Here is a 12,835-nt window from a genome sequence, read left to right as displayed (position 1 = left end):
CCTGGCTGGAATTGCAGACTGAAGCACACCCAAGTGTCACAGGGGTAGCAACCACCCTCCTCTCCATCACAGCTCCTGAAGGGGAGTTGTGCCAGTTGACCTGATTTTGTGTTAAATTAACAGAAAGGTGGAATATTCCTGCCTCTCTTGACTCATTAAATATTTGCCTTTGAGGCCTTTCTCCACAAAGGGGAAAACAAACAGCAGCACATTTTGGCTTCAGTTTCACCACATGAACATGATGCTGGGTGCTCAAAAAACCAGGTCTGTGTGGCCAGGACCCGCTGCTGTGAGACACCTCTGTGTAGACATCCACCCCTCCAGCCACAGAACCATTTAGCTGCACAGAAACACAGGAATTTAATAAGAAAACCGCTGTCCATTTCAAAGAAGAAAAGGGCCCCTCTGTATGCTTACAGCCTTCAGCTGAGGCTGGTAAGACCAGTTGAACAACATTATTAAACCCTCTGGAGCTGACTGCTGCTATCCATGCAGGTGACTGGAGGATAGAGAAGCCAACATGTAGCAGGACACAACATGCACAAATCAACAGCTATGGCAAAAGAAACCCCCTCATTCAGCAAGCAGGTCAATACACAAAGCCATAACATTGAAAGAATAACAGGGCCTGGGTCTTAGCCATAAGGCAGCATTCCCAGCTGGGTAGAAAGCCCTCTGAGACGAAGGAGACAAGTGATAAACAAGTAAACCGCCAGCTTCCAGCCACCAGGCTCTGAAAGCCTACCTCTCTCAGCAGGGTATGCAACTTCAATCCATGTTCCAGGAATCCAAACCAGTCAGGAGCTCAAAAAGTCAGTTTCTCAAAAAGAGGAGCTCACAGGAACACTGGGTTGCTGAGCTAAGGGAAGCAAACCTAACTAACAATATGGAGCTGATCCCTGGTGGGCTGGAACCAGCTGAGGAGATGGAAATTGGTCTCAGCACAACTGTGTGGTGTTACAGATTCAAGCTGGGCCACTCCGAGTTGTTCTTTCAGCAGTAACTCAGAAATCAGCAGCCACTGCATAAAGAAGCTGGATATTAAACAAGTAGCTGTGGCTAACTTGCACCCAAGAGTTTTTGGAAAGCTCCTGAGGAATTGTCTGGAGCACCAGTAACACTTTTCCCAGGTCTTGGAAAGCAACGAAATGTCAGACTGGGCAAATATGCCAGCATTCAAAATGAGCACAGGGATTGAATGGAATAATTATGAGAACTATCAAGGACACAGTGATGCCAGAGCAAGCCACGGAGTCACAACAATGGCAGAGAAAGCAACTGGGCTATCAATTAGTGTTTTCCCGTTCTTTGCTTACAACAACCATCAATCAGGAAAAGTCAGAAAATGGCATAATATTGAACAAAAAATATTTCTGAGACAAATTACTTATTTGTTTGACACAGATGATAGTAGTCACCAAGGAGACAAATTTTTACAAGCTCTGTTCACTTTACTTACTAGACATTCAGAACAAAACATAACAAAACAAAAATATCACAGAACTTAATTAACTGACAAGCTAATTAGAAACAGATCTCTGGGTAACCATAAATAGGCACCTTCTTTAATTGCCTAAGTTTCTACAGAGATCTTGATGGGATTTTTGAACCTATTTATTCTTTTCTCCTGTAAGTATTAATTTCATTACATGTCTGGCTGAGAGAAAATAGATGGATTCACAAGAACAATAGCTCATTTTGTCCTACATAAGCAACAAAGAGTTTAGCCACCATGGAGTATTCACCACACTATGCAGTAAAAAGTGATGGTCACAGAAAACAGTCTCTCTCTTTTAGGAGACCCATGGTCATGAAGGAACAAAACAAGAATAAAATCAAACTCTAGGAGACCCTAACAGAATAAAACACACAAGTACAATGCTGGGGACAATGGACTGGTGTAATAAAAAGCGCATGTTTTTGTGAAAGGATGGTCTACTGTTGGGAACAATTTATCAAGGCTTATGTGACTTCACCCACAGACAACAAAGACTAATGTTTCTTTTCAATCTGTATCTCTGAAACATGTTCAGGCTCAGCTGCTGAGAAGGCTGCCCACCCTATATGCTTTACCATGCTAACCATTTGCTGGGTATTTTTGACAGCTGTTAAGTCACACATTAATTATTTGCCAAGATACAGTGAGACAGCTACTCTTGTACCTTTAAAAGCAGCAGAAGCTAAATTCTTTGGCCTCTGAGCAGACAAAGCATTCTTGTTGCAGAAACTCAGTATCCGCTCCAATAGCACGAACGCCTCAGCTGCTGCGCAAGCAATGATGTTATCACAGCAAACCTGGCCATATTCCAGCACGCACTGAAGCCCTCAGAGATGATCAGCATTTGAGCATCATCTACAGAAACAGGATGCCCTGAACTTGCTCTCCCCTCGCTGCAAGCACACAGAACCATCTGGGGCAAGGAGCCAACCCTGGGGCCTGGCCGCCCTCGGGTGCGGTCAGTCAGAACCCAAATGAGCGAGCACGGCAAAGCGCGTCCGAGGGGAGCGGGAAGGAAGGAGGGTGCAGGAACAGGACCTGCTTACACCTGGCTGTCCTCACCCAAGGAGGGAGAATATGGCAGACAGACTTTGTTACGGAAACAGAGAAAGCATGAATGAAAATCTCTGTAGGTGGGAAAGCAAGGGCAAAGAAACCCAGGTAAAATCACCTGTCCTGGGGCAGCTGAGAAACCAAATAAAAACCCAAAGAAACAATCAGACCAGAACACACCATCATGAATCTGTGGCTAAATTTTTATCAGAAACACACAACGAGCATCTGCACTCAGAACACTTATTTTTGGTAGCATATCTGGGGCTTAACATGCAATAATGCAGTTAAGGGCCAAGATACAAACCTAGCTGGGGACATAAGCCTGGAAGTATGTTTTGCCAGAACATGTGACCACCTTGTACTGAAATGCTTTCACACAACTGAACTAAGTTTTACTGGTGTTTGTTTTCCCGAAAGTATCTTTCTTATTTTTCTTTTCATTGATTAAGTAGGACATGGATATTTTCTGACTGAAATCACTAGTTTTGAAAGAGCTTTAACATAAAAGACTTAACTTTAAAAAAACCCCAAAACATTGTTTTGAGAGACCAAAACAACTCTTCCCCTTTTCTTCTCTCAATTATCCTTTCAAAGCCTGTGAAATGAAAGTTTTTCCTTTAACAGAACACATACGAGTAAAGCTGTGTCTGTTTTTTTAAAAAACAACACAACAGGAGAAAGGAAATAATATATGGGTGAACATATAGAAACACAACATGAAGTGCAATACCTATTGGTCTTTTCTGTATTTCTCACCCCATCACTGGGCTCACATGTCTTGATTGATGAATATCCAATCTTTTGCCTTGATAAAAGCAAAAGAGCATTTTGCTTCTGCAAAATCTATTTTATATTTTACTATCTAAAACTTTCCTGCAAATAACCATCACCTTCTTTCCTATTCCTCCACTGTCTCTTGCTTCTTTCCCCAGAGATCTACTACTGTAGACTCGGGAACTAACAGCAAAACAACCAAGGAGAAAAAAACACCTCTCACTGACAAAAGAGAGATTCCTTCCATGTAAGATCAGCATGAGTATTTGAACTCTACACTGGTAAAGGAAACAAATGATTCCGTGCCAAGATTACAGCTCCAAAAAAGACTGCACTACAATCTGAAAATTGAAATTCTTTACCTAAATACAGAAATTAGGAAAAAAACCTGATTAAATTAATCAAAATCCATCCTCTCACAAAAAAAAAAAGAGAGGGTGAGGTCCTAAAAATATCATGCAAAGTATTTGCTTACAGTCTGGCTTCAGGAGCTGGGAGTGTTCCATGACCCAGCCAAAAGCAAAGGAATCAGTAAGTGCACAGCACTTTCAAAACACAGCTCATCACTGAGAAGCTGAGACTGGTCAGTCTGAGTAAGTCTTTTCAAGGTGCACTCTATTAAAACTGTGCTGAATTAGCTTCAGGGGTCTTTGAACTTTTAACAGCCCTGAACATCATTATTAAATTAGAAAGCAGATAAAGAAAGCCTACTTTCAGATGGTCCATTTCCCATTCAAAGACATCAAATGCTCTAAATAAGAGAGTGATTATCCTTCCACTTCAAACTAACACAGCTACTCTCTGTGCCATTTCTTCCCACACTGAGCTTTCAAGACTATGAACTGGAAAAGAAATTTGGCAACACTGAAAAGCATTTTGTTGAAGGTTTCTTGAATCACTTTTCCGTTGGATAAAGAGTATTTTTTGTTAGGGATACAAGCTGCATTAAAACCACACTACTGATGGAAAAGAACTTTATGAAATTTGGATATAAGCACATAATTTGTCTCCCACGCACTTAAGTTCCTTGGGTTATTCACTTTATTGCCAAGCTAAGCATCTAGTAAGTCAAAGTAATTCCTGGCAAGCAATTTCAGCATGCACATGTTGAACAGTTTTTAAGTTTTTAAGGAGCATGCTCCTACAGGATGGTCATCAATTTCTGGTGGCCTGGTGGGGTAAAATATGGCACTAGGATAACTCATGCAAAGTGCTATTAAATGGAAGAAAATTAGGATAGAACCTACAAAGAAGGTACAATGGGAAGAAAGAAAGATCACAGGCAGCAGAGCACAGAAGCCCTCAAACTAGCCTGCTATAAACCCAGTGGTTCATCTGTGCTGCAGGAAAGGGGTGCTGCCACCAACTACTCCATCTGGGATGCTCTGAAGGGAAGTGTTTCAGAGACAACCAAAAGCCAAGTGCAGAACGTAACCAGGGCATCAGCTTGATCAGCAACTGGTTCAACAAGGAAAGAGGTCTCACTGTGCAACCTCACTGTCCTGGGAGAGAAGCACAAAACAAGGAGATGCTCACACTGATGGAAGCCTTCTGAACCTCCAGGACAAGCACATACACAACCCTAAAGCAGGCCCAATGATGCATTTGGTGCAGAACCTTCATTTTTAAGAATTAAGCAATGCAGCCCTTGTTTCCTCCAGTTGAAAGCAGACTTTTATTATTGTAGTTTGTAGGGGATGAGAGAGAGGATTTGTGCTACTTGGGTGGCTTATGAAGCCAAACCAAATATGTGGTACAACAGGACCAGTGTGTGAGCACAAGCAGGCTGGTGAGCATTTAGCTTAGGAAAGTTATATTAAGACTCTGAAAGAAACTTGAGTTTTAAAATGTAGCTTTAGCCACAGCTCCTTTCATGCTTTTGAAGCTCTCTAATTAAAAAGACAATTAGAGATGAACAATATTTGCTGTGGTTAGAGGCCATGTGAACATAATGACTCAACACAGACTGAAGAAAACCCCTTGTAGAGGCTCTGCAGCATTGTGTTTTGCAGTAGTCTGTCACACCAGGAAGGCAGAATTAAAATTGCAACACTTGAAGAGTTATTTTCTGATTTGCTGCTTCTGCTGCTAAACAACCTGCCAGAGACAAAATCAAGGTTAGACTGAACTACTTTGTTCTACTAAAACAAGTTCCCTACTACTTTTCCCTCTTGTGACACTGCCTGCACAGCAAACCTGGGGTGGGCTCAGTGCAGCAGATTCCTGCACCAGAGAGGAAGGATGCTAGGCCTTGGCTCTTCCTGTTGTGAAACATACTCAGTGGGTGACAGGAAGATACTGAGCATGGAAAAATCAAAAGACTGAGCATGGAAAATCATTCCATTTGGGTTTAGAAGTGGATGGGTGGAGGAAACCGACTGCCTCTTCTGAGGGAACAACCCTATACACGAGGAAGTGGAAGGAGGCCCATTTTCTTCCAGGGGCAGCATTTCTAACCAGATGACCTGTTACTTACGTGAGTTTTCATTTCGTTAGCTACTGTTGTAGACATCATGACACAGCAGATGATGGTCACCAGGATGAAGTAAAGCGCGTACATGAAGCGGGTGCTGGTTGACTGCTTTATCTTGGGGCAGCATTTGCAGCACAAGGCACAAGCAGCAGTACCGCAGCAGCAGGCCAGCTGGAAAGTGAGACAAAAAAACACAAGTCAAAAAACCTACCAAACCCCTCTGTCTTAAGGCTTCTGTTGCAAAAGTTAGACAGGGAAGCTGGGAGACTTCCTGCGAAACTCCAGAATTTCTCAAGTCCTCTCCTCCCAGCTGAGCAGCATTTAAGTGGAAGCATACTGTCCTGTTTATCAAAACTCACTAGTTTTAAGCACATCAGTGTCTAGCTTTCCCAGATTTGCTAAGGATGAAAGACAGATTTCCCTGTGTATTTTAGTTTTCTACCAACAACTGACGTTGCACCAAGATAAAATCCACGGCACATAGCAAAACCCATGTAATTATTTTATTCAACAAGGAAAAAGATACTGAATGAATCCTGAAAGGGATCTAGATTAAGGTTCGTTATTTTCTTGCTGTCAGCAGTATCACTGACTTTCAAAGAAACTGGATTCACCTTCCCTGCCTTCTACTTTTAGAAAAGTCATATATATAAGCACCAAGGTAAGCCGTACTTGTATTCATAAGGCAGCACTGTCCATGGCCAGGCCCTTAATTGCAATAGGCAGCAGCTCCATATGGTTCCTGTCTGTGCTTAACCCACCAACCATGACCACAGGAGGGATTTTTGGACAACAGCAGAAGCCAGGAGCAGGGAGCCGCCCTCCCAGGTCTCACTGCTGCCAACCCAGAGTAACCTCACCCCCCTACACTCCCATTTTCCAGGGGCTCCCTGAGGCTAGGTATGGTGCACTGCCAGAGCCTGGTGCTCCAGCACACCAAAGCTGCTTCTTACTGGTGTTTCCTCAGCTTTTGGAGGGGCCACAGGAACATTCAGGGGACCTTCTGCTTCCAGCAAGAATTTGTACAAGGTGGATGCTTGCCAAAGGACTGAAATTCCACAAGTGCCACATTTGAGTCAGCCAGGGAAACTTCATTGGTTGTGTCTTCAGATACCCAAGCATCATGCACTGTTTTCTTCCCAGGACACTTTCTCTTCCAGCATCAAGGACTTGTCTGATAAAGGGGAGGAGGCTTCATGTGCATTTGCAGGCACATACATTTCTAACTCCAGAGAACTTCAATAATTTTGAAGAGACCTCTTGAAAAGACTCCCAGTTCATCACTCCCTCGCCATGCCATGACTATCTCTGCAATATTCAAGGTCACCGTTCCTGCCTTCAGCCCCCAGGAAGGGGGTGGCAGACAGGCCCTTCCCTCTCTCAACAGCAGCTCTTCACTTGCAGAAGACATGAAAAGGGGACAGAGCCCAGCCCCTGTGCTGCTCTCCTCTCACGTCACCACTGGATCTCACACCAGAGGAGACGGGGCCTCAAAGCATGCAGCTGCTAAAACTGCTGCTACTGCAGAACAGAGATCCTCCCCAAAACACAGAGCTGCAGATCTGGTGAATAAACAGAATCAGCTCATGTTAAGCTGGAAATTAAAAACACTATGTGCAAAAGCACATCGTGCAAGTATACTTTCAAAATAGAAGGCTCTAGTGGCTGAATGGCAATTCTGTCTTTTATAGGTAGTGAAATTACATTACCTTTTAGAGCATCAACACAAGTCCAGGAAATAAGGAAGCTACAGCAAGTCACTGATTCAGCAAACAAATGGGATAATATTTCAAAACAAATGCATACCAGAAATGTATAATTCACCCACTTCAGAACTCTTAACAACAACAATAAAAAAATTAAGGCTTACAGTCCTTTTAACATGAAAGGATTTGGTATCACCCCAGTCTAAAGTATCCACAATGAACTTGAACTCTTGGCCTTAGCATAACATTAACAAATACAGTACAGAAGTAAAAAGGTACACAGCTTTAGCATTTTTAAGGAGAAAAACATTTTCGTACACCAGGTGCTAGAGAGCTCTGCCAGTAAAATCTCATCTACATCCAGTAAAATCTCATCTACATCTGCTATTCTACTCCTGGGTCCCTGGAGCTGCTGCTTAAAGCAACAAACGCTTAAACAGAATATATAAGTCATTTATGTACTTTTCCACATTACTTAGACTTTAATGTTAGTTTCTAATACTAAGCACAACCCTATAAATAGGAAATATTTGTGAAAAATACCAGTATTTCCATCTTTTTCCAGATGCACCTCTTCAAACACTCTGAATAGCCATGGAAACCGTAGAAAATCGGTTAGACTATTCCGCCATAGCCCCAAATTTGGTGGTTTGGGGTTTTTTTGTGAGGTTTTTTATTTTTCTTTTTTTAACTGTACCTCTAACATTTCAGAGTAGGCCACAATGAAATAGGTGTTATCCAAAAATAAATGAGAACAGTCTCTGTCCCAAAAACTAAGATGCTGGCCACAACCTACTGACCCAAGAGGTTTCAAAGATACTATCTTTGGGTGACAAGACCTCAGAGCCCACATATACAAAGAGTTCTCTGTTAAGTTTTGGTCAGTGTGCAGCTAAGCTACACAGATACTCTGATGCCACATCCTTTACTGCAGGCATGGCTCATCTCATTTCTTCTTTGCCTTTTGACTGCAGCAATGGTCTGCAGAGAGGCTCAAAACCCACTGCAAGCCAGCAACAAGTTTTCGTCATGTTGTAAAAAACAGACTGAGAAAAAAGGGAAGTAATGCCAAAAATCTTTTACAGATTTAGCTTATCATGAAAAGCCCCTCCAAAGAATGAGGTGCTGCAGGAGGAAGATGCTGTGCAGTTTTTAGGACAGAGAAAACCCAAACAATGAAGGTCTGTGACCACTGCCTGCAGGGAGATCTTGTATGTACAGGTCTGTATGCACAGAACTCCTTCAGAGTCTCACCATCACCCCAAACCCAGGTTCTCCATGAGCCCAGCACAACAGCACCTGAAAGCCAGGCTGCTCTACCAGGAGTTTGTCATCCTGCAGCAGGTCCTGGCTTCAAGTCCTTCTCAATCCCAAGGCTCCCACAGGTCGGGCAGCATGCACAGCCAGCCCAGCTCTCTCTCTAGCTTTACGTCTCCTCACCGGGGTGAACACCTTAGTCTGACAATAATTACAAACACTGGGCAAATATTTATGCTTTGCACAAACACTTACAACCAGCCAGCCCCCTCACATTAACCCACCACGATGCCACAGCTTAGACCAGCAGCCTGCTTTGCTCAGTGCTACTTTTCCAGAGCTCACAGAGTACAGTGCCAACCTGCCTGAGACCCCAGAATCTGAAAGCCTAACACACCTGAAAACAGACTGCACCAGGAGTTGAACTGCCTGGATGGTGGCTGACTTGACTGGTTTCACAACAGCAGCTGTGGGAAGCTGTGTGGGAAATATTTCTGTTGAAATACATTCAAAGCCCAGTTTCGCAGACATTTCCTCTGGCAGCCAGGCTGGCTTAACAACCTCAAGCTCGACCCAGGCTGTCTCCCAATGACACCAGAGTTGTGGGTATGATCCCCATATATGCCATTCCCACAAAGCTGGACTCAATGATCCTTGTGGGTCCCTTCTAGACTAGTCTGTGACTCCTCTGTCAGCCACTCGCTGACTCCTACCCTGCTCCAGCACCTTATGAGCCCTGACAGCTCTGGGGGTGACCAAATAAACCAACCTAGTGGCAAGGTGTGAAAATTACATATCAACCCTTCTCAGCTGCTGAATTATACAACAGCAGCCACAGTTCTACCACTTCATGTGAGGGCACAGTGCGTGGGCAGGAGGTGAAACCAGAGCTGAATGTTTTGCAGCTGTCCTACACGCCTCCTCCCCTCTCTGAACAGATGTTTCCAGTGGTGTTCTCCTACCACCTCATTTAACTGGAGTGCTGTAGGTGCCTGCCAATGCAAGGAACAGTAATTCTGACATTCATCCAGTAAAGAGCAGAAGTAAGCAGACACGTAACAGCCCTTGTTTGTGCAAACCACTTTTCCAAGTACAGGCAGGCCCGGACATATTGAACAGTCCCATCTTACTAAAGTCTGGGGAGCACCTATGGTTAACAAGAGTTAGGTTAACAAAACAGGGTGAAAGCAGGCTTACCAACCTAAGCACAAACTATCAGTTCCCTACAATAAATACCCCACCAACACACACTTAACATCTGCCACACACCCAAGTCTTGATTTTTGCAAGCTGTGCAGCAATCTGATAAATCAGAATTTATCTGACTGGGATATGGGGATACTGGAGTGGGGTATGCCAGTAATGCTAAGCACATGTAACTGTTTACATACAAGACTGAGAAATAAGAGAAACTATCTTGCCTGCTGCTTTTATTGAGACAGTGAGATTTTAAGAACACATTTTCCACATACATTTCCAAAAAGATCTCGAAGGCTTTAGAAAATACTTTGTGCAGTCATTAGGGTGAGGAGTTTCAGGATCATTGCCCAAAATAGCCTATGGTATTTTTAAATTACACAAACCATAGGCAAGTATCAAGCTTATCAAAACAAAGAATTTCCTTTTGGGAAACTTCAGCAGAAATGGTAAGAATCAAAGGGGATAAGAGCATAACAGGGAAAAAACCCTGCATTATTTAATGAAATGAAGATTTATCAGCTTTTCATTTCTTCCTCCCTAACTGACAGCCTGGTGAGAGTGTTGGGGGAGAATGTGTGCCTTCCAGCCTGTCCAGGGAGCACAGGAATGTGCCACGCTGAAGCTTCTTTTCATAGGGGCCTAGAGCAGCTTAGTTTTTCATGCACTGCTTGATTACTTGACTACCAGCATTATCTGGGCCATAAGATTTGCAGATAATGCAGCCACTGAGCTGTTAACAGCAGCTCTATCAAAAACATCCAAACATCTACTCTCACAGGTACAGGCAGCATCCAAGCAGGCTGGACAGGCAAAGCATGATAAAGGTCCTGAAGTGGCTACACACCTGCCCTTGCTTGGACTTTTGGCTTCAGGAAAGAGCATGTAGAAGCAAATCTTTTGTTAGTGCACTGGTTCATGAAAACCAGAGATGTCTGATGCCAGGTGTCCTGAGTGTTAGGAGCTGGTCTTAGACTATTACTGAAAACCTACTGCTGTTATGCAGATGCATTTTCCAAAAGCTTCTTCAACGGGTCACATGATCATACAGCTGTTTGTCCCTCTGAAGTAACTACACTCACCAAAAAGGAGGCTTTATTTTGTCCTCTGTCTGACTCAACTGGCTTTCCACTGCTTGTCATTTAATATTCAGACTCACCATGTGACTTAAGCCAAGAGGCTTTGTGAACCAACACACCAGTTAATCAACTGATGACCTATTTTGAGGAGCTCATCTCACACTGCAAACTCTGCAAAACTGAAACAGACTTCAGAGAGAAGTCATGCCAGCCCAGACACTGCCTGAGTCATGCTTTCTGCTGAGGGTTTCCTACCCTCAGCCACCACGGGGCAGAACTGCCACACAGCACCAAGCAGCCCAAAACCTAGGCAAGAAAGCTTCACTGAGAGTTAAACCATGGGTGAGCCACTGCCAGGCACTGGCAAAGCTGAAGTTAAGCTGGACTGAGAGCTATTAGCTTCTGTCTCTCTGCACAAATGTTACTAAGTGGTGACTTAGCTCAGCGTTAGAAAATAACACCGCTGCAAAATGTCTATATTCAAGTCTGCTCAATTGCTCTTCTCCTGATGATTTTGGAAAAATCAAGTCAACTGTTTGGTCTGACCTGAGCCTCACAGTGTATCCTATCCCCATCTCCTCTGCTCAGCTATTTTCCATTAGCACAGACCATCTGGGTTTGACAGCAGTACAAAGAAGACTGTCCACCCCTGTGGTTACTGTAAAGAGAAAAAAAAAAACCCACCTTCTAATTTGTCTGCTACAATTCCCCAGGCACTGGTTCCTGGTGAGGCTTTCTCCACTAGCTTACAGAGCCTTTTAATTTCCTGGTCTTTTCTCCCAGCTCACCAAAGAAGGAAACCAAAACATTTATCCTCTGTCTCATTTGAAGGCTTTAAGACTTCTCTTCCAAGCACCTACGTTGTTCAGGGTCTCTTTTTCTGAAAAAAATTCAAATTTGCCCAGTCTCTCCTACAAAATCTTGGCAGTCCAACTGTAAACAGTCCAGCAAGTCACTTGAGTCCTCTCTGCAGCATACAGCCACAAAGGGATGGGACTCAGCCTTGCAGCACTCCACACACAAGGTGGGCAGCAGCTACATGGCTGTACTTAAAAAGTTTTATTTTATTTACAGTAATACAGTGCCGTCTGGGTAACATCTGCTTCAACAGTAGTCCCCACTTCATCAGTCCTTTCATCCACTTGTGTGCTTCTGGAGCAATTTTAAATATCCTCTCAATTCATTGATCCTGAAGCTTCCTTGCATTGATCCCTTGACCTTCTTCACTGACAGCAACCTCTGCTGGGTGACAGGTTCAGCTGTCCTTTCTATAATTTCGTATTTCACAGTTTTCTCATCTGCAGGTAGTCTAAACTCATGCTGCAGCCACTTCTCAGACTTTCACAGCAAAGGAGATAATCACCAAGCAACTGAAAGATGAAAGAGAAATCAGCAGTGGCAAAGTCTCACAACTGGGGCCATCACTTCCTACAGAGAGCAGATCTTCTCCAGGTCAGCTCTGATGGTTGAGACCAGGACTCTAGAGGTAGGATGGCACATGGTAAAATGTGGTATATCACCAGGTACAGAGAACAAAATGCAGCGCAGTAACTGCCTAAGTACATGTACCACTGGAGTGAACAAGCAGTTAAAATGAATTTTTCATATGCATTGACTTAAAAGCACATAGCTGGAACAGCTGCTTTGTTTTTGAATGGACAGCTTTAAGCTGTTCCACAAACAAACTGTGTCTTTAAAAGATGGTTTCAGTACTGAGTCCAAGAGGACTTTAGGATGTGAAATTAAAAAAAAAAAAAAAAGCATTAACACTTTGTACAAAAAGGCCAATAAACTG

General features: G+C 43.4%; 1 protein-coding gene across 1 annotated transcript in view; it reads right to left on the bottom strand.

Moving 5' to 3' along the window:
• Positions 1–12,835, bottom strand: part of SERINC5 (serine incorporator 5) — a 41,756-nt gene that overhangs the window by 21,973 nt on the left and 6,948 nt on the right. Inside the window, 1 exon segment of the mRNA XM_063422322.1 lies at positions 5,805–5,972. Coding sequence (XP_063278392.1) covers positions 5,805–5,972 — 168 coding nt within the window.

The sequence above is a fragment of the Prinia subflava genome, chromosome Z (assembly GCF_021018805.1).
Source record: "Prinia subflava isolate CZ2003 ecotype Zambia chromosome Z, Cam_Psub_1.2, whole genome shotgun sequence".
NCBI classification, from domain to species: Eukaryota; Metazoa; Chordata; class Aves; order Passeriformes; family Cisticolidae; genus Prinia; species Prinia subflava.
Note: the sequence above shows the minus strand (reverse complement) of the source record. Positions and strands in the feature narration are given on the sequence as shown.